This window comes from Dipodomys merriami, unplaced genomic scaffold, assembly GCF_024711535.1.
Source record: "Dipodomys merriami isolate MVZ:Mamm:240054 unplaced genomic scaffold, mDipMer1.0.p SCAF_943, whole genome shotgun sequence".
NCBI lineage: Eukaryota > Metazoa > Chordata > Mammalia > Rodentia > Heteromyidae > Dipodomys > Dipodomys merriami.
Window position 1 is genome coordinate 125493 of NW_027206561.1, and position 20688 is coordinate 146180.

Consider the following 20688-nt stretch of genomic DNA (forward strand, 5'->3'; position numbering starts at 1 on the left):
TCCTGGTGTCTTCCAGTTGTTAGCCCAGCATTTATTTTGCTTCCCCAGAACCTGTTCCTTAAGGGGGTCAGTGTTTATTTGAGACATGCACTGACTGGGATCATGGTTGTTGGGAGGGAGTAAAGCTATGGATAGCTCTAAGTAAAGCTCTGAAGAGGCTGGAAATTGCAGTACACTGCTGTTGCTGCTGAGGCCTCAGGATCCACAAGGGGGCACACTGGAAGAGTCTGCATTAGAACAGCAGAAATAGTAAAACACTGGGTAAAAGGTTTGTGTTGCTAGTTAGTTTGTCAGTAAGGAAATGACCAGCAAGATTTTTCTCAAGAACTTTGTCAGATGGTATTTGCATGAATACATTGTTAAATAGTTACATCATTCCTGTGATTATTTTCACAGTGATAATATTGAGCAGATTTCCTCACAGTGGTAGAAAAATTTAATAATCCTAGTTATTTTGAGTAGGGTAATTTGCCTTTTCCTTTCTTTCTTTACAGTACCAATGGAACAGTAATCAATAAGCTGAAGGTTGTTAAAAAACAGACTTGTCCTCTACAGTCTGGGGATGTCATCTATTTAGTGTACAGGAAGAATGAGCCGGAACACAGTAAGAGGAAAACTCACTGGGGTTAGACATGTGCCCAGATGCTGCACTAAAGTTCAGATGAGACTGACCAACATCTTCAGAAAGAAAATTTGTTGAAAGAGATATTTCCTATAGGGAAATTAGGGTTGGCTACATTCCTGACCTTAATATACATGTTTATGTAGACTTTTGGTGTAAGCAATTGAAAATTGAATGCTGACTATTTAGAGACTTTCTTAAAGAATGCTAATGTAGTTTTGGGCATTATATCTAAATCGGGTGGTATGAAGGAATGAATGGGGTGGGGTGGGTTGTAAAAGTAGAAGAATTGTAACTGTAGGAATAAAGTGCAGGAATAGGGGCGTAGAGCAAAATGGTGGTTCTGCTTTGTGTTTGTGGGAGTCAAGGACATGAGTCAGGGAAATCCTTTGAAAAGTCTCTTCTTAGTAAGGAAAAGGAAGGGGTGGACAAATATCACTCAGGTCATATTCAACATAAACCAGGCCATTGCCTTACAGAGGAATTTTTCTTTTTTCTTTTTTTTTGCCAGTCTTGGGGCTTGAACTTAGAGCCTGGGCACTGTCCCTGAACTTCTTTTTTCCTCAAGGCTAGCACACTCCCACTTGAGCCACAGCACCACTTCTGGCTTTTTCTATGTATGTGGTACTAAGGAATTGAACCCAGGGCTTCATTGCATGCTAGGCAAGCACTCTACCACTAAGCCACATTCCTAGCCCCCAGAGGAATCTTGTATCTGTTCCTGTTTTCAGTGCCTTGCAATTATAAGCAAGGCATGAGATTCTTCACCTTAGTCTGCTGCCTGAGGCCATTTTTTCCTCTGAGATATGCATAGTTTTAGGTTCATAATAATAGGTCATTGCTGGGTACCAGTGGCTCACGGCATAGAATGCTAACTACTTGAGAGGCTGAGATTTGAGGATCATGTTTGTTCAAAGCCAGAAATGGTGCTGTGGCTCACAGTGGTAGTGTAGTGTGCTATCCTTGAGCACAAAAGCTTGGGGACAGTGCCTAGAGCCTAAGTTCAAGCCCCAGGACCAGCCCCAAAAAAAGAATGGTTCACTTGTGTTGGAATCTAAGTCAGTAGATGTTGTTATTTGATGCTAAGTGAAGATAATCAACAGATAAGCTATGACAGGATTGAAAAGATGAGAATAGAGATGAAATACTGTGTGTGCGTACCCATGCATGCGTGTGTGTGCGCACGCGCGCGCATGCATGTGCATGCCAGTCCTGTAGCTTGAACTTGGGGCCTAGGTGTTGTGCTTGAGCTTTTTCCATTCAAGGCTAGGGCCCTACCGCTCTACTTTTGGTTCTTAATTGGAGATAAGAGTCTTACTGAGCTGATGTGATAGCTCTCACCTGTAATCCTAGCTACTCAGGAGGCTGAGATCTGAGGATCAGTTTGAAGCCAGCCCAGGCTGGAAAATCTGTGAGTCTCTTTATCTCCTATAAACTGCTCAGAAAAAGTCTTGAAGTGACGTTTTGTCTCAAGTAGAAGAGCACTAGCCTTGAGCAGAAAACTCAGGGAGAGGGCTGGGAAGGTGGCTCAGTGGTAGAGCGCTTGCCTTGCATGCCTGAGGCTCTGGGTTCGATTCCTCAGCACCACATGAGCAAAAAGAAAAAAGCTGGAAGTGGCACTGTGGCTCAAATGGTAGAGCGCTAGCCTTGAGGTGAAGAGCTGAGGGACAGCGCCCAGGCCCAGAGTTCAGGCCCCAGGACCGGACCCAAAAAAACCCAAAAAACAAAAAAAACAAGAAGACCCAAAAAAACTGAGGGAGAGAGCCTAGACCCAGAGTTCAAGCCCCAGGACCAGCAAAAAAAAAAAAAAAAAAATGTCTCACAGACTTTCCTGCCCAGGCTGGCTTTGAACCATGATCCTTAGATCTCAGCCTCCTGAGTAGATAGGGTTGCAGGCGTGAGTCCCTGGCACTTGTCTTAGATACTGCTTTTTTATATGGCTACCATTTTTTATTTGATTAATTTCCTTTTAGATGTGGCATACCTCTATGAATCTTTAAATGAAAAGCAAGGCATTACTCAAGAATCCTTTGGTAAGTGAACTTGTAGCAAAGACAATGTGAAGGGTTGTTGAATACTAGGAACAGCGTTTTAAGACCTGTGCAGTATTTTCTTGAGCTCCTTTTGTGTTCCTTCTGTTCCTTTTGGGCTTGCAGAAGCCAATAAAGAAAATGTGTTCCATGTGACCAAAGATACCTCAGCTCCAGGGTTGGGCGATGACCCCAAGGATATGCCGCTGTTGCCTGCCGCTCAGGTGTGCGAGGGGGGAGCACAGCCATCGACATCCACATCAGGCCTCTTCCCCGTGGCCTCTACCTCGTCCACAGAGCCGACTCCCACAGGTAAAGAGCACTCCTCCAGCTCTAGCGTGATGGAGATCACCAGGGCAGTGGTACATTTTTGTTCCTTAATCCTTATTTGTGTTGTCACTGAGACAGAAGAGCCACTACAGAAGATTATCATTAGTGAGTGTTCTATAGTAGTAAATTATAACTTGTTCCATCCCCAGAATGGTAAAGTCTAAGGGCCTTAGTTTATGTAAACTATAAAAATGTAATTCACATACAATAAATGCCAGCCTGTTAATGTGTACACATCAATGTTTTTTTAGTATATTTATACATTATCCATTCATCACTGCTAATTCCAGAACATTGTGTTATCTAACAGGAACTCCATATATTTGTGTTTATTTGCCTTTCTTAGACATTTTATTTGCATGGAATCATACTATGTGTGGTCTTCTGTGACTTGTTTTTTTCACTTGACATACTGTTTTCAAAGTTTACCTTGCATAGGATATTTAAACCAGTTTATATGCCTTTGTCCTTTTAGGCTCTTTTTCCCTTCTTCCATGGTCACTGGGAAAATTCACTCCATCTAAGTGTGATGTGATGCTAATGTTTCCTTATAGGTATTGTATATATAAATATTCCCTGAGTTAGAATACAATACATGTATTTTTGAGTTTACTCTCTCAACTGTTCCCCAACTATGTTTTTTTCTTCCAGATTATCTTCAAAATAGTTTTTCAAGTTAATTTTTTTTTTTATATGTTGATTTTGGTCGGTCACACGGCTTGAACGCTGGGCCTGGGTGCTGTCCCTGCACTCTTCAGCTCAAGGGTAGCATCTACCACTTGAGCCACAGCGCCACTTCCTGATATTTTTATAATACATATGAAAATATTTCTTCCTCTTTCTTAAGCACATTGGTATTTTGCAGTGAGGGTTGGGGGCTTAATGGAAGAGTGTGTGACTTATATTCTTGAGCCCTGAATCCTGAGTCCAGAAACAAACATATGTACACACAGATTTTCTTAAGATTTTTTAGTAGAATTTTATTGCTTTTTTTGCCTAGTTTTGTTTTTTTGTTTTTGGTCGGTTGCTGGGCCTGGGCACTGTCCCTCAGCTCTTCAGCTCAAGGTTAGTGCTCTACCAACTGAGCCACGGTTGCCACTTCCAACTTTTTCTGCTTATGTAGTGCTGAGGAATCGAATCCAGGGTCTCATGTATACAAGGCAAGCACTCTTATCACTAAGCCACCTTCCCAGCCCTTGTCGCCTAGTTTTAAGGTAACTCTTTATTTCTAGAATGCGTGCTTGGTTTTCTTTTCTTACAGTGTATAGCAATCTATGGGTTTCATGTAAATAGAGATTCTCTTAAATATAAATATGAGTTGGGGTGTAAGAGAAAAACTAGTTCCCATAAGAAGTCTAGAAACACACAGCCAGAGTAAGCTCAGTTTATGTTACCAGGGCTTTTCTGGCCATTATTTTTTCTTTTGGTGCCAGTCCTGGCCTCGTTACTGTCCCTGAGCTTTTTTGCTCAAGGCTAGTGTTCTACCTCTTGAGCCACAGCTCCACTTCCAGCATGGTTAATTGAAGATAAGAGTCTCCTGGGGCTGGGAATGTGGTGGTAGAGTGCTTGCCCAGCACGTAAGAAGCCCTGAGTTCAATTCCTCAGTACCACATAAAAAAAGCTGGACATTGGGGCTGGGAAGGTGGCTCAGTGGTAGAGCGCTTGCCTTGCATGCCCGAGGCCTGGGTTCAATTCCTCAGCACCACATAAGCAAAAAGAAAAAAAGCTGGAAGTGGCGCTGTGGCTCAAGTGGTAGAGCGCTAGCCTTGAGCTGAAGAGCTGAGGGGGACAGTGCCCAGGCCCAGAGTTCAGGCCCCGTGACCGGACCCAAAAAAAAAAAAAAAAAAAAAAGCTGGACATGGTGCTATCGATCAAGTGGTAGCATTGAGCACAGAGAATCTCAAGCATAGGGCCCAGACCCTGATTTCAAGCCCCAGGACTGGCAAAAAAAAAAAAAAAAAAAAAAAAAAAAATCTAATAGACTTTCTTGCCTGGGCTGGCTTTGAACTGTGATCCTCAGATCTCAGCATCGCATCATGAGTGGATTACAAGCATGAGCCACTAGCATCTGTCCCATGTGCTATTCTTTTTTTTGTTGTTGTTGGTTGTTGGGCTTGAACTTGGCCTGGGCGCTGTCCCTGTGCTCTTCAGCTCAAGGTGAGCATTCTACCGCTTGAGCCACAGTGCCACTTCCGTTTTTCTAATGGTTTTTTTTTTTTAAAATTGTGAAAATACTGTACAGAGGGGTTACAATTACATGGGCAAGATAATGAGTACATTTCTTATCAAGCATTGTAGCCTCCTCCTTTGTTTCCCCTTCCCATCCCTTCCCATCCCCCTTCCCTAGCTCCCACCAAAGTTGTAAAGTTCGTTTTTCCACATAACAACTTGTACATCTCATTGTTGCAATGGATTCACCTGTATCCCTATTTAAACGATTTGTTTTTTCCCTTCCCCTCCACAAATTATACCAACTCAAATACAGTGAAAGCAGGGGTTATACTGTGGGGGAGGGACATACAAAGTTTCTAATGTTTTTATTGGAGATAAGAGTCTCATGGACTTTCCTGCCCGGCTGGCTTTGAACCGTGATCCTCAGATTTCAGCCTTCTGAGTAGTTAGGATGACAGGCGTGATCTATCAGTGTCCAGTGCCACTTGGTATTATTCTTTTTTTTTAATTTAATTTTTTTTTTGGGGGGGGGGTCTGGTCATGGGGCTTGAACTCTGGGCCTGGGAGCTGTCCCTCAGCTCTTTAGCTGAAGGCTAGAACTCTACCACTTGAGCCACAGCGCCACTTCTGGCTTTTTTCTTTTTTGCTTATGTGGTGTTGAGGAATCGAACCCAGGGCCTCAGGCATGCAAGACAAGCACTCTACCGCTGAGCCACCTTCCCAGCCCCCACCACATGCTATTCTTAAGCTATGATATTTGGGATTTCAAACTCCCTTGATTTAAATCAGTGAAACTTTCCTGATATATTCTCTCCTTTCTTGTTTGTCAACTCTCCCAGGGTCTGGGGATGTAGTTATCTCCTCAAAAGGATATGGCCCAGTTTTGGCCAGTGACAAACTCTCCAACCTTGTTCCAGCTCTCCCAAGCAGAGAAGAAGCACCCTTTCCCTTATTGGAACCCCAGGACCAGGAGAATTTGGAGCCTGTTAAAAAGAAGATAAAAGGAGGTTAGAGTCTTGCCACTCTGCCTCTTCGGCCTCTTATAGTGCTTTAATACTTTCTGAGTGTCTGTTAGGTGTGAAATAGTGTGATAAGTCCTGGCTATAAATGATAAGATAATTTCCCTGAGATGTCAAAGAAGTGCGGTTACTATAATCTTAGTTCTGGAGAAAAGACACTGAACATAGAGTGTGCCGTGCCGTGCCGTGCCGTGCCGTGCCGTGCCATACTGTGATGGTTGTTGCCCTTAGTGGTGCCCCACTTTTTGTTAAAGGTTTATGACCTATAACAGCTCACGTTTTCAGAGTGAAAGTGTGGGCCTCTTTCCTGTTTTCATTAATTCCGATAAAAACTGCCTTTTATTTGCTGTTTTGTGGTGTGTGTACCCCTGCATGAGTGTGTGTGTGCGCGTGTGCACATGCATGTGTGCACATGTGCATGACAGTCCTGAGACCTGAAAGCCCTGCACTTTCCTTTAGCTTTTTTGCTCAAGGCTGGCTCTCACTATCCAAGCTATATCTGCTTTTGTGCTGATTAATTTGAGATAAGAGTCTGACAGACTTTTCTGCTGTGATTGTCTTGGATCAGAGTAGGTACAATTGCGGGCATTAGCCACCAGTACCTGGCTTAGAACTGTGTTTACTTCCAGAGTATACTTATGGTCTGGTAATTACACTCTGAGTTGCAGAATTGGTACCAAAAGTTTTCTGACTTAATGTGACAGGAATTTTTTTTTTTTTTTGGTCTGGTTGTGGGGCCTGAACTCTGGGCCTGGGCGCTGTCCCTCAGCTCAAGGCTAGTGCTCTACCACTTGAGCCACAGCGCCACTTCTGGCTTTTTCTTTTTGCTTATGTGGTGCTGAGGAATCGAACCCAGGGCCTCATGCATGCAAGGCAAGCGCTCTACCACTGAGCCACCTTCCCAGCCCTGTGACAGGAATTTTTTAAAAAATACATGTTCTCTTTTTTTTTTTTTTTTTTTTTTGATGGGTCATAGGGCTTGAGCTCTGGGCCTGGGCACTGTCCTTGAGTTCTCCAGCTCAAGGTGAGCGCTCTACCACTTGAGCCACAGCACCACTTCCAGTTTTTTGGTAGCTAATTGGAGAGAAGAGTCTCACAGACTTTCCTGTCTGAACTGGCTTTGAACCATGATCCTCAGATCTCAGCCTCCTGAGTAGCTAGGATTACAGGTGTGAGCCACAGACACAATATGTTATCTTTAAGTGATAGTTTGAACCTTCACATTGGGATGAGTTAAAGAGAAAACAACCTATATGTTTGCTTATTTGTTGTGCTGGTCCTGGGGCTTGAACTTAAGACCTTAGCCTCTCATTCAGCTTTTCTGCACATGGCTGTGGTTCTGTCACCTAAGCCTCTAGTTTTGGCATTGTGCTGGCTAACTAGAGCATAGAGGCTCTCAGACTTTTTCTGCCGGGGCTGGCTTTGAACCCTGATCATCCAGGTGGCAACCTTATAATTAGCAAGATAATGGGGATGAGTCATTGGCCCCTGGCTAAGAATCTATACTTTAAAAGCCAAAGTTTAGTGGTTGAGGGTGTTCCGGGATTGATACAAGAATCAATAACAACAAAAAAGCATAAAAAGTAAAAGCCATGGAAGTGATGCTGTCACTTGAAGTGAGCAAAAGAGGTCAGGGACAGCACCCAGGGCCTGAGTTCAAGCCCCATGACTGAAAAAAAAGTGTGGTGGTATGGTAATTGGTGGTGTGATGTGATAATGTGTGTGGTAATGTATGGTGACCTGTTCTTGTGTAGTGGGGTGGTGATGTGGTTTGGTGGTGTGGTACTGTGGTGGTACGGTGGTGTAGTGATGGCCATGTGGCAGCTACAGCTCAGTGTGATCAGAGAGCATTGTGATAGAGAGATGCGGAACGTCCGTAGGGAAGAGGACTTGGACTCTCTGAGCTGGAAAATTGGATTGGCTTGAGGAGGACACAGAAAGAATTCACAGCAATTACACTGAAAAAAATGCAAGGCTTTTTAAAAAATATGTGTAGTCTCCAAAATTTATCACAAAAGTCTAGCACTGGAGCCACATCTGCACTTCTAGCGTCTTTTGGGGGCTAATTGGAGATCAGAGTCTCTCAGAGTCTCCCATCTATGCTAGCTTTGAACTGTTGCCCCTAAGATCTCAGCTTCCCGAGTAGCTAGGATTACCAGTTTGAGGATTACTGGCTAAACTCTCTTTTTTGAGATGAGATCTCACTGTATTTCCCAGGCTAGCCTTGAAGTCCTGACCTTAAGTAATTCTTCTACTTCATCCTCCCAAGCAGTTGTGACTACAGGCTCATACTACCAGGCCAGGTGTGTCCATTCTCTTTCTCTCTCCCTCTCCCTCTCCCCCCCTCCCTCCGTCCCCCTCCCCCTCTTCCCCCCTCTCCCCTTTTCTTCCCCCTCTCTCTTCCTCTCCCTCCCCCCGCCCCTCACCCCCTCTCTCCCTCTTCTCTCCCCCCACCCTTTCTCTTCTCTCTCTCTGTCTCTCTCTGTCTCTCTGTCTCTCTGTCTCTCCCTCTCTCCCTCTCTCCCTCCCTCCAGTTTTAGAGACTGAACTCAGGGTCTGGGTGATGTCCCTGATCTTTTTTACTCAAGGCTAGCACTCTACCACTGTGAACCACAACTCCACTTTTTGTTTTCTGATGGTTAACTGGAGATAAGAGTATCATGGACTTTCCTGCCTGGGCTGGCTTTGGAACACAATTCTTAGCTCTCAGCCTCTTGAGTAGCTATGATTACCTGTGTGAGCCAGTAGTGCCCAGCTTGGCCATTGTTTTTTATCCATTTAGCCTTGAACATCTTCTTTTAGATCAGTGATTGTTCCTCTAAAACAGAACTTAAGCATAATGTAATATAAAACTTAAAAACTTGGGGCATTATTTATTTATTTATTTATTATTTATTTATTGGTCAATCGTGGGCATGAACTCTGGGCCTGGGCGCTGTCACTTAGCTCTTCAGCTCAAGGCTAGTGCTCTACCACTTGAGCCACAGTGCCACTCCCAGCTTTTTCTGCTTATGTGGTGCTGAGGAATTGTACCCAGGGCCTCATGCATGCAAGGTAAGCACTCTACCACTGAGCCACCTTCCCAGCCCAATTTGGGGGCATTTTAAGATAGACTTTGTAGGCTTGGCACTGGTGGTTCCTACCTGTAATCCTAGCTACTCTAGAGGCTAAGATCTTGGAACACAGCTTGAAGAAACGAGCAGGGAAGTCTTTCTGGGATAAGCCTCTTACATGCAGTTAACCAGCATAAAGCTAGACATTGAGCTGTGGCTCAAGTGCTAGTGGGCCTAGCCTTGAGTGAAAGAGCTCAGGGACAGCACACAGGCTCTGAGTATGAGCTCCAGTAGCTGCACACACAGTCAACAACATATAATAGGTCTTGTAAAGGGCCAGGGGTGGAGGCTCACACTGATAACCTTATCTTGTCAGTAGTCAGGAGATTGAAATGATTGCAATTTGTGGCCAATCTGAGCAAACTGTTAGTGAGACAAATAAGTTGGGTGTAGGCTAAAGGCAGAGTTCAAATGGTTGAGTTTATGCCTAGTAAGCATGAAGCTCTAGTACTACGAAATAAAACCAAGCACACCTGGGTGCTGGTGGCTCACTCTTGTAAACCTATCTACTCAGGATGCTGAGACTTGAGGGTCACATTCAAAGGCAGCCTGGGCAGGAAAGTCTGTGAGACTCTTATCTCCAATTAACCACCAGAAAACTGGAAGTAGTGCTGTGGCTCAATTGGTAGAGCACTGGCCTTGAGCTGAAGAGCTCAGGGGCAGAGCCCAGGCCAAGATTTCAAGCCTCATGACCAACTTAAAAATTAAGCACAAAGGAAATGAGCTGGGTGGTACACAACTATTAATTCTAGGTCTGTGGGAGGCATAGGTGAAGGATCTTAGTCCAAGGCCAACTCAGATAAAAGTTATGAGGACCTATCTGGAAAGATTAAACGCAAAAGGGGCTAAGGCTCAAGTGACACAGACCCTAAGTGTATACCCCAGTATCTCCAAAATAAAATTTTTTTAAAGTCTTCATAAATGTAAACAAATGTCAGTCTTTATAAATATAATCAAATGTCAACGGCTGTGTATTCTCTGCTTCTGGACAGTAGAAGTCTGAGTATTCTCTGTGTCTACCAGTTAAAATATATATATTTTTTCCCAGTCATAGGGCCTGAACTCTGGCCTGGGCTCTGTCCCTCAGCTCTTCAGCTCAAGGTGAGCGCTCTACCACTTGAGCCACAGTGCCACTTCTGGCTTTTTCTGCTTATGTGGTGCTGAGAAATTGAACCCAGGGCCTCATGTGTACAAGTCAATTAAGCACTGTATCACTGAACTACCTTCCCATCCCACAGTTAAAATATTTCTAGAAAAAAAAAAAGGCTGGTAAGATGGCTTAGTGGTAGAGTGCATGTATACCATGAAGCCCTGGGTTTGCTTCCTCAGTACCACATAGATAGACACACAGGGACAATGCCCAGGGCATTGCCCCAGGACTGGGAGAAAAAAAAAAAAAAAGCCCTATATTGGTTTCCTCCTTGGTTGTGACAGTCAGAACTTACCTCTTTCTCTTGCAGATGGGGAGCTCGAATTGAACCTTCAGTTGGTTGCTGATCAGTGTAGAAATACCCAAACCATCCGTGAGGATGTCAGAATTGCCTCTGTGAAGCCTGACAAGATGGAGGAGACACTCACCTGTATCATCTGCCAAGACCTGCTACATGACTGTGTGAGGTACGCTTCCTCACACCCAAGGCTGGCTTGGCTCCTGGGAGTGCGCTGTCTCTGAGGGAGGACAGTACCAGGTTGAGGGAAACACTTACATAAACCTTACAGAAAGCTGGGACCAGATGGGTGGTCAGCACCCAGAAATCTGAGGGACTGACGACAGCCCAGGTTCTGGTTCAGCATATTTACTTATACTTCATTTTTTCAAAAAGGAAGGGAAAGGACACATCAAGATATTAATAACAAGTTGCACTCAGCAGGTGCCCACAGTTTTGGTCATACAGGGAACAGGAGCCCTGTTTCTTGTATTATAGAGAAAGCTGAGCTAGCTTACAGGTTAAGATGAGAGAAACATCCTCTTTCTATGCCTTATGGCCAGTGAGCTGCTGCCACCTTAGGCCATGGGTATGGGTGACAGGCTCAGAACTGTTGCCCTAAGAGCTCATGTCTCTGCCCATGCACAGATGTGACAAGGCTTCTATCTCTGGCACCCAGCACTTCATGAGTGAGAGGAGGAGGCTAAGTATAAAGAGCCTTTTGGTCAGCCTTTGTTTTGACTAACATAGGTCATAGACATCCCAGCAAATCCATCTACCTTGCAGACAGATCAGATGAACTATATCAAGTTTTATATACTTCTTAGTTAAAGAAATATAGTATTTATCATAGATTGATTATCCCAGGGGTAGCTTTCTCTTTACTCTTGGAAGAATTTAGGAGGCAGAACCAACTCAACTTTCATTTCCAAACAACTTGGTGCTTTTGCTTATATTCCTGAAGTCATGATCTGCTCTCCTCTGACCCTCCTAAAAACAGGCACCATATGACTTTTTATCAGCCCTGGAGAACTTTTAGGTGGATGATAGATGGCCTGAAAGTGGGTCCAATGGCTTGAATGCAGCTTGCCCTTCTCCCTGAATGTGCCTGCTGCAGACCTTCTCCAAGGGGTCACAGAGGCAAATATTGGGAGGATTCTGTCTGGAGATGTGTTCCTCCTGTCTTCCAGTTTGCAGCCCTGCATGCACACATTCTGTGCAGCTTGCTACTCTGGCTGGATGGAACGTTCATCTTTGTGCCCCACCTGCCGCTGTCCAGTGGAACGAATCTGTAAAAACCACATCCTGAACAACCTTGTAGAAGCTTACCTTGTCCAACACCCAGGCAAGTGGTCAGACCCCCTGGACCGTATTTTCTTCAGGAGTTGGGGCCACAGGTTCTGCTTTGAACAGTCTTCAGTATCTCCCTGTTTTGTTGCTTTTGAATATTCCCTAGGTGCTGCCCTTGAATGACCCTTTGTCTTTTGCATTTAGATAAGAGTCGCAGTGAAGAAGATGTGAGAAGTATGGACGCCAGGAATAAGATCACTCAAGACATGCTTCAGCCAAAAGTCAGGAGATCTTTCTCTGATGAAGAAGGGAGTTCAGAGGACCTGCTAGAGCTGTCAGATGTTGACAGTGAATCCTCAGACATAAGGTGAGTCCTGTGGTTGGCTCAGAGTGGGACGTCAGCCCTGTACTTACATTTTCGGTGATCTACACAGAGTGGAGCCTTAGCAGTGAAATGTCCCTTTCTTCCTTCCTCACCCTTCCCCTCCTCTCCTCATCCTTTGTTTCCCTTCTCTCCTGTCCTTTGCACTCTCCTCTTTTCCCTTCCTCCATCTCTTCTGTTCTCTACTGTCATTCTGGGGATCAAACCTAAGGTCTTATGCACATGAGAGAAATACTCTACTACTGAGCTACATTCACAACCCAAGTGCTAACATTTTAGTATATCCATCTTGTCATTTATATGTATGTCCTGTCTACATGCTTTCACAGAACAGAATGTATCCTGACATGGTCTATGCCTAACCTCAGCACTCACCAGGCTAAGGCCATCCTGTGCTATATAGTGAGACCCTGTCTCAAAAACAAACAAAAACCAACTAACGCAAAATAGAATTGTATACTGATAAATACCTATCATATTGTACATGGGATTCTGAATTAGTCCCAACATTTTGAATTTGGGAACAATGCTGCAGGGCATTCTTAGGCTATGTGTTATGCATATGTACCCAATTTCATATAGGTAGAGATAGGTAAATAGAAGTGAAATAGCCACATAAGAGAGTGTGATTGGGCTGGGAAGGTGGCTCAGTGGTAGAGCGCTTGTCTTGCATGCATGAGGCCCTGGGTTCGATTCCTCAGCACCACATAAGCAAGAAAGAAAAAAGCCAGAAGTGGCGCTGTGGCTCAAGTGGTAGAGTGCTAGCCTTGAGCTGAAGAGCTGAGGGACAGCGCCCAGGCCCAGAGTTCAGGCCCCATGACCAGACCCAGAAAAAAAAGAAAAGAGAGTGTGATTGGGTGTTAAATGTCTCTGGACTTTTTCTAGACTTTTCTTAGGGGGGAGGATGGGGAATACCAGGGCTTGAACTCAGGACCTCGCACTAGCAAGGCTCATGAGTGTCAGTCTAGCTTTTTGCTAGTTATCTGGAGTCTCACAGACTTAGTCTCAATCCTTAGATCTCAGCCTCCAGAATAGCTAAGATTACAGGTGTGAACAGCTGTCAACACAGCCTTGTTGGACGTTTGGTATGTGTGTAACTCAACTATCAGAAAGGTCACTTGGATGTGACTCAGTAAGGTACACATGAGGGATTCTCATCGTAGCATTTGTTTTTTCCTTACAGATGAGACTGTGTTTTGTCTTTGTCTGGTCAAGTCTTACCTTTTCCTGTCATTGATGTCAGGTTTCAAGATTTTCTAAGTGAATTGAGAGTCTCATGTACTTTCCCGTGGATTCTTTTGTTTTCTTTTTTGGCCCAAGACCAGGACCTGAACTTGCTTCCTGATGCTTTCGCTCATTGACTAGTTTTGCCAACCATGCCTCCAAACCCAGATTCTTTACAGTTTTTTTTTTTTTTCTAGTAGTTTATTCAAAAATACAGGTCAGGTATTTTTAGGGAAGTGATAGGCAATTTAGATGAGTAATACAGAGTTCCTGCTGGGTAAAGAACATCTCTTAGCTGTTGCATATTATGCTCTGGTTTTAACAAGGAGAGGACCCACATGTATTAGATGATCCAGCAACATCTTTGATGTAGTTTTCTTGTTTGATCCTAGTTTCCTCTCAGCCTTGGAGCCTCTGAGTCCATGTCTTGCCAAGTAGGAACTGAGTGGCCTCAGATGAGTGTGGTGAATCATGTGGAGTAAGGAATGGAGCAGGGAAGTGGCTAAGCACTGAGCTGCCAGTTGGTGCCAAGCATGTGCGGCAGGTGTGGTCCTCCCCTTCAGACTCTGTTCTCAGTGGTTCTTGGTGGTGTGCTTTCTAACAGTGGGAGTTAGGGAGGTAAGAAAGGCCTGTTCTTCCCCTTCACACACACCAGTGTGCAGAGAAGCTCAGCAGTGGTAGAGCTGTAGTATGAAGGCTCAATGACCAGAAACAGGAGACAGTTGTTGGATAGCTTTGACTCAGACAGAACTGCTGGGGCGTGCTCTTCCATGGCTTTAGTTTTGCTATGTGCTCTTCCTGCAGTCAGCCATATATCGTGTGCAGACAGTGTCCTGAGTACAGAAGACAAGCTGTGCATCCCCTTCCCTGCCCAGCACTGGACAGTGAGCTGAGGTCCCCTCAGGCCCTTGGGAGTGACACACCATCAACTTCTACCAGCTTCCCAACAGGTGAGGCAGCAGGTCCAAACCTGAGTAGTTCCATTGTGTTGATTCCTTACTGCACTGCTCTGGTTTTATGTTTTCTCTGACTCTTCTCTGCTACCTTCTTACCCTCCAGTCCACTGCTTCACTGCGGTCCCCCTGCCTCCTGTGTCCTCCTGTTTGCTTTAATCAGGATCAGGCCAGTTAAGGGGTTGCTTTCCTATAGTCCCAGTCCTCAGCAGGCAGAGGCAGGAGGATCAAGACTCCGAGATCTGCCGCGGCTACTTGGAGAGACAGTATCTCTAAAAAATGAAATAAATAAATGAAAATTAGTGTTGGTAAGAAGTCAGATAAACGTCCATTTGTTGAGTCTCCCCTAATGAACACACTTGTTAATTAGTACCCTAAACTTCACCATGGGGTCCCTTCCTAATCCACTCTTTCACAGCTCCTATCACCTAGTGAATTAAAAAAAAAGAGCATGATAATTATACATATCTCTTCCTCAAATAAGAGATTGTCTTTTTTCCAGCATTCTGTTCTGAGTTCCCAAAAGCTGCCTCAAGATTCCACAGAGTTGACCTTAATATTATCCTATCAGTTTCCCTTTTCCTAGTTGCCATCAAGAAAACTATGGGTGGGGCTGGGGAGGCAGCTCAGTGGTAAAGTGTTCGCTTTGCATGCATGAGGCCCTGTACCACCTAAACCATTCTTCCACTTCTGGCTTTTTCCTGGTTATGGAGATAAGAGTCTCTTGGGGTTGTCTGCCTAGGCTGGCTCTGAACTAGGATCCTCAAATCTCAGGTTCCTTCGTCGCTAGGATTACAGGTGTGAGTCACCAGCACTCGGTTTACACTGATTATTATTACTATTATTTTTTTTTTTTTTTTGTCGGTCGTGGGGCTTGAACTCTGGGCCTGGGCGCTGTCCCTCAGCTCTTCAGCTCAAGGCGAGCGCTCTACCACTTGAGCTACAGCGCCACTTCCGGTTTTCTGATGGTTTTATTGGAGATAGGAGTCTCACGGTCTTTCCTGCCTGGGCTGGCTTTGAACCGCGATCCTCAGATCTCAGCCTCCTGAGTAGCTAGGATTACAGGCGTGAGCCACCAGCGCCCGGCTATTATTTTTTTTTTTAATTTTAAGTTTTTGTGAACATACTGTACAGAGGGGTTACAATTACATGGTTAAGATAATGAGTACATTTCTTATCAAGCATTGTAGCCTCCTCCTTTGTTTACCCTTCACATCCCTTCCCAGCCTCCCCCACCCCCCCCATTCTCCCCCCTCCCAAGTTGTAAAGTTCGTTTTCGACATGACAACTTGTATCCTTAAATGACTTGTTTTTCCCCATCTCCTCCACAAATTATACCGGCATCAAATATAGTGAAAGCAGGGGTTTACACTGATTATTTTTGAGATAGTCTTGCTTTTTTGCCTATATTTGTGGTTAAGAAGGGGTCTCACATGCATTCCTCAGACTGGCCTCACACTGAATCCTCTTCATTTCAGTGTCATAAATAGCTTGGCTCTCAGGCATGTACCCCTGGCAGCCAGCCCAAAAGATAATCTTTGGTTATATTTTTATTTTATATTTATGGGGCTTGAATAGAGCCCAGACCCTTGCATATTCTGAACAAGAGATCTGCTGCTGAGCCACACACTCTAGTCCTCAATTTGGCTGTTTGTCACTCTAGGTGAACTCCATTATTTTCAATGGCAGAAAGTCACTTGGTACTTTAGATAGTTTTAGATGCTTTCTTGTCCTCTTAGGACCTAACTTTCTTTTTGAGTACTTAACACCTACCTTTTAAGGTGTAGATCTCAGCCAGATGCCAGTGGCTTATGCCTGTAATCCTACCTACTCAGGAGACTGAGATCTGAGGATCCTCGTTCAGAACCAGACTGGGCATGAAAGTCTGTGAGAGCCGGGCGCTGCTGGCTCATGCCTGTGATCCTACCTAATCAGGAGGCTGAGATCTGAGGATCTCAGTTCAAAGCCAGCCCGGGCAGGAAAGTCTGTGAGACTTATCTCCAATAAAGCACTAGAAAACCAGAAGTGGCGCTGTGGCTCAAGCAGTAGAGTGCTTGCCTTAAGCTGAAGAGTGCAAGGACAGTGCCCAAGCCCAGACTTCAAGCCCCATGACCAACCTAAAAAAAAAAAAAGGAAAGAAAGAAAGTCTGTGAGACTGTTATCTCCAATTAACCACCAGAAAACCAGAAGTGGCACTGTGGCTCAAGTGGAAGAGCTCAGGGACAGCGCCCAGGCCCAGAGTTCAAAGCCCCACGACTGACAACCTAAATAAAAATGTAAATCTCTTGTTTGCTGTCCTTCTACTTGGTGTCCTGACATGCTGTGGCATGTATTCTTCATCAGCCCAGGATTATGTGTGCCCTGTGCAAGGAAGCCATGCCATATGCACCTGCTGTTTCCAGCCCATGCCTGACCGGAGAGCTGAACGTGAGCAGGACCCCCGTCTTGCCCCTCAGCAGTGTGAGTAAACCAGTACATCTGATATGTGTCCTCCCACAGGACTTTCCTGCATCCCCCCATGACTCAGGCTTCACATGATAGTGACTTTGTGTGGAATGTGAAACAAGGATGTAATGCCTTTTTTTCCCCCACCTGCTTAATCAATTGATCCCATTATGAATATTTTAAACAGTCTGTTTTCTCACCAATTGAAAATAATGCTCCCTATAGACCAAGTTTCCATATGTAGGTAGTTGTCTTTCTGGATTCTTTATCTGTATGCATCCTCAAACCTATACCATATTTGCTGTAGGTGGTCTTCCTTATAAATCTAACAGATAAGGTATGTTTTTATATTTCTTTTCATTAAAACAGCTGTTATGGGTGGGGATATAGCTCAATAGTAGAGCATTGGCCTAGCATTTATGAGTCTCTGAATATGAATCCAGCATTTATTAAATTTATAAATATAGCAGCATTTACTTAATGGCTGCTTAGTTTACTCCCAACTGAAATGTCTATTTAAGTATATTACCTTTTCTTTTCTTTTTTTTTGGGTCCAGTCGTGGGGCCTGAACTCTGGGCCTAGGCGCTGTCCCTCAGCTCTTCAGCTTAAGGCTAGCACTCTACCACTTGAGCCATAGCACCACTTCTGGCTTTTTTTTTCTGCTTATGTAGTGCTGAGGAATCGAACCCAGGGCCTCATGCATGCAAGGCAAGCGCTGTACCACTGAGCCACCTTCCCAGCCCACCTTTTCTTAAAAAATGCTTCAAAAAACCAGGCACCAGTGGCACCTCTCAGGAGGCTGAGATCTGAGTATTGCAGTTCGAAGCCTTCCCAGGCAGAAAAGTCCCCATGAGACTCTTATCTCCAATTAACCACAGAAAAACCAGAAGTGGCATTATGACTCAGTGTTAGAGCACTTGCCTTGAGCAAAATAGCTCAGGGACAATACCCAGGCCCTGAGTTCAAGCCCCATACCTGACACCCCCCTTGCCAAAAAAAAAAAAGCTTCCAAATGCATTAAATTCAAGCCCAGGACTGGCTATTAAATAAACAAGAGTATATACTAGTGATAGTGACCTCACTGTCTAGGCCACTAGACTGCACTGGAATTTTCATGAGACTCTTGTCAGTCATGGGAATTGAACTCAGCCTGGGCACTGTCCCTGCGCTCTTCAGCTCAAGGCTGGCACTCTACCATTTGAGCCACTGTGCCACTTCAGTTTTTGGTGGTTAATTGGAGATAAGAATCTCATGGACTTTCCTATTTTGGCTGGCTTTGAACCACAATCCTCATCTCTCAACCTCCTGAGTAGCTAGGATTACAGGCGTCAGTCACCGGTGCCTGGCTATGCATGAGACTCTTACCTCCAGTTAATCACCAAACAGCCAGAAGTGAAGCTCAAGAGCTCAAGAGGTAAAGTACTACTGTTGAGTACAATAGCTCTGGGATTGTGGCAAGACCCTGAATTCAAGCCCCAGGACTGGCAGGTGCGCGTGCGCACACGCGCACACACACACACACACACACACACACACACACACTGGCAGGTGCGCGTGCACGCGCGCGCGCACACACACACACACACACACACACACACACACAAAATCATGTCTACTAAGGTAATAGAGAAAACATTTGTGTCAAGTAGAAAAGGGGTATAATTGCAGTTGCTGCAAGTATGTCATATTTTTAGACCTAGAAGGCAGCCTGTCAGGCTATTTGGATGCTGGAGCAGATGTGACCCATGAGTTCAGCTCCTTTTTAAAGTCAGAGCTTTTAGTCATAACAATTCAGTCATCTTTACTGTTGCATATCCACTGGGGTGTTGGCCTCTGTATCTTCGTTCTGGGGGAATTCCTTGTAAGCAATGTTTTTGAGCAGTTGAGCTCCTAAATCTGGAGCTCTCAATTATTACATGTGAGTCCAGGTGCAGCTCTGGGGCCCAAATGACCCACTGTCCTCTGTCCACAGGTACAGTGTGCCTACAGCCCTTCTGCCACCTGTACTGGGGTTGTCGCCGGAGTGGCTGTTTCGGCTGTCTTGCTCCATTCTGTGGTAATGTCAGTTCTTTAGCACTCACTTGTTCTGACTTTTGTTCTCTTGGGGAACTTGAGGAGGGTGGTGGTAGTATTGAATATGTACTGCTATATGCTGAGAAGGGGAGAAAGCCACTGGTAGTTATCAAGTGATATACCTAGCTTTTCCTCCTGAACTGCAAAGGTTTGCTGCTTTGGAAATCTCAAATTCATTTTGCCTCATAATACTTAAGGATAAAACCAATTTCCGATGCTGGAAGGATTCGTTATATATACCACATTTATAACATCGGCACTTGGGAAATGGAGGCAGGAAGATCTAGAGTTTCATGCTAGCCTGGTAGGTTACATATTGAGTTCAAGGCTAGCCTGAACTCAATATGTATAGTCAGATTCTGACTGGAAAGATAGAAAGAGAAGGGGGAATACAGGAGGAAGGGGAGAGGAGGTGGATCTCTGTGTAACTGTTCCTTTCTGTAATCAGTAAGGAAAATAAAATTGGTTACCCTGTTAGGCAAACAATACTTAAATATGAAACAGACTTATCATTTCCCTATCCTCTGGCAGAGCTCAACCTGGGGGACAAGTGTCTGGATGGAGTGCTGAACAACAACAACTACGAGTCAGACATTCTGAAGGTACTGCAGGTGCCACCTTCCATCTCCCCTGGGGTCAACGTTGATGCAGTGAAATTCATTATCAGAGGTTTAGGACAAAAAGTTGAGCTCCAGTGGTCCTGAAGGCTAGGCTTGGCTACTCCTACCAGAAGAAGGAGCTTTAATTGGCATGGCCACATCAGGAAGAATCAAGGAGTTCAGTGACCCCACATTTATCTTTGGGATGCTGAAAAGAGCTTCCATGTCATAAGGGAAAGAGGCAGGAAGCATACAGGTTAATCAGTCTTGGTCAGGCTGTGATCTGGTTGATCATTATCCAGGATTGGTTCTATTGGGAGTTGTCACCATAAAAAAAAAAAAGGCATCATTACCGATGGGTGCATTTGACTCTTACCACATGACTTTATAGATCAGTCTTTTTGTTCTCAGAATCCAAGATGATTGCCGGTGAGAGGTTCAGGAAGAAAAGGTTAAAGAGGAAAAAAACACAGCCAGAGTGGGTCAGAATAGAATTATTTAGGCCAGGCGCTGGTGGCTCACACCTGTAATCCTAGCTACTCAGGAGGCTGAGATCTGAGGATCGCGGTTCAAAGCCAGCCCGGGCAGGAGAGACCGTGAGACTCCTATCTCCAATAAACCACCAGAAAACAGGAAGTGGCGCTGTAGCTCAAGTGGTAGAGCACTCGCCTTGAGCTGAAGAGCTGAGGGACAGCGCCCAGGCCCAGAGTTCAAGCCCCACGGCCGACAAAAAAAAAAAAAAAAAAAAAAAAAGAATAGAATTATTTAGGACAGTGACTGGGCATCCTCTTTCAGGTCTCCACTGTGAAGTAATCATTCCATTTCTATGGAAGGTGACAGGCTGAAGGTCATTTTCTTTAGTAAGTACTGTCTGCTAATAAAGGGAGTAGTAAAAATCTTGATATGGAGGACCTTTACAGGGTCAAAAATTTTAATTTCCTAGCCAGGCACCAGTGGCTCATGCCTGTAATCCTAGCTACTCAGGAGGCAGAGATCTGAGGATCACGT

General features: G+C 44.7%; 1 protein-coding gene across 1 annotated transcript in view; it reads left to right on the forward strand.

Moving 5' to 3' along the window:
- The window catches only part of LOC138821857 (E3 ubiquitin-protein ligase CHFR-like), a 40776-nt gene that overhangs the window by 11037 nt on the left and 9051 nt on the right, over positions 1 to 20688 (forward strand). Inside the window, exons 3-13 of the mRNA XM_070014317.1 lie at positions 495 to 604; positions 2596 to 2655; positions 2779 to 2964; positions 5994 to 6161; positions 10747 to 10903; positions 11904 to 12058; positions 12208 to 12370; positions 14414 to 14559; positions 16906 to 17022; positions 18981 to 19064; positions 19613 to 19683. Coding sequence (XP_069870418.1) covers positions 495 to 604; positions 2596 to 2655; positions 2779 to 2964; positions 5994 to 6161; positions 10747 to 10903; positions 11904 to 12058; positions 12208 to 12370; positions 14414 to 14559; positions 16906 to 17022; positions 18981 to 19064; positions 19613 to 19683 — 1417 coding nt within the window. The remainder of the gene's footprint in view (positions 1 to 494; positions 605 to 2595; positions 2656 to 2778; positions 2965 to 5993; positions 6162 to 10746; positions 10904 to 11903; positions 12059 to 12207; positions 12371 to 14413; positions 14560 to 16905; positions 17023 to 18980; positions 19065 to 19612; positions 19684 to 20688) is intronic.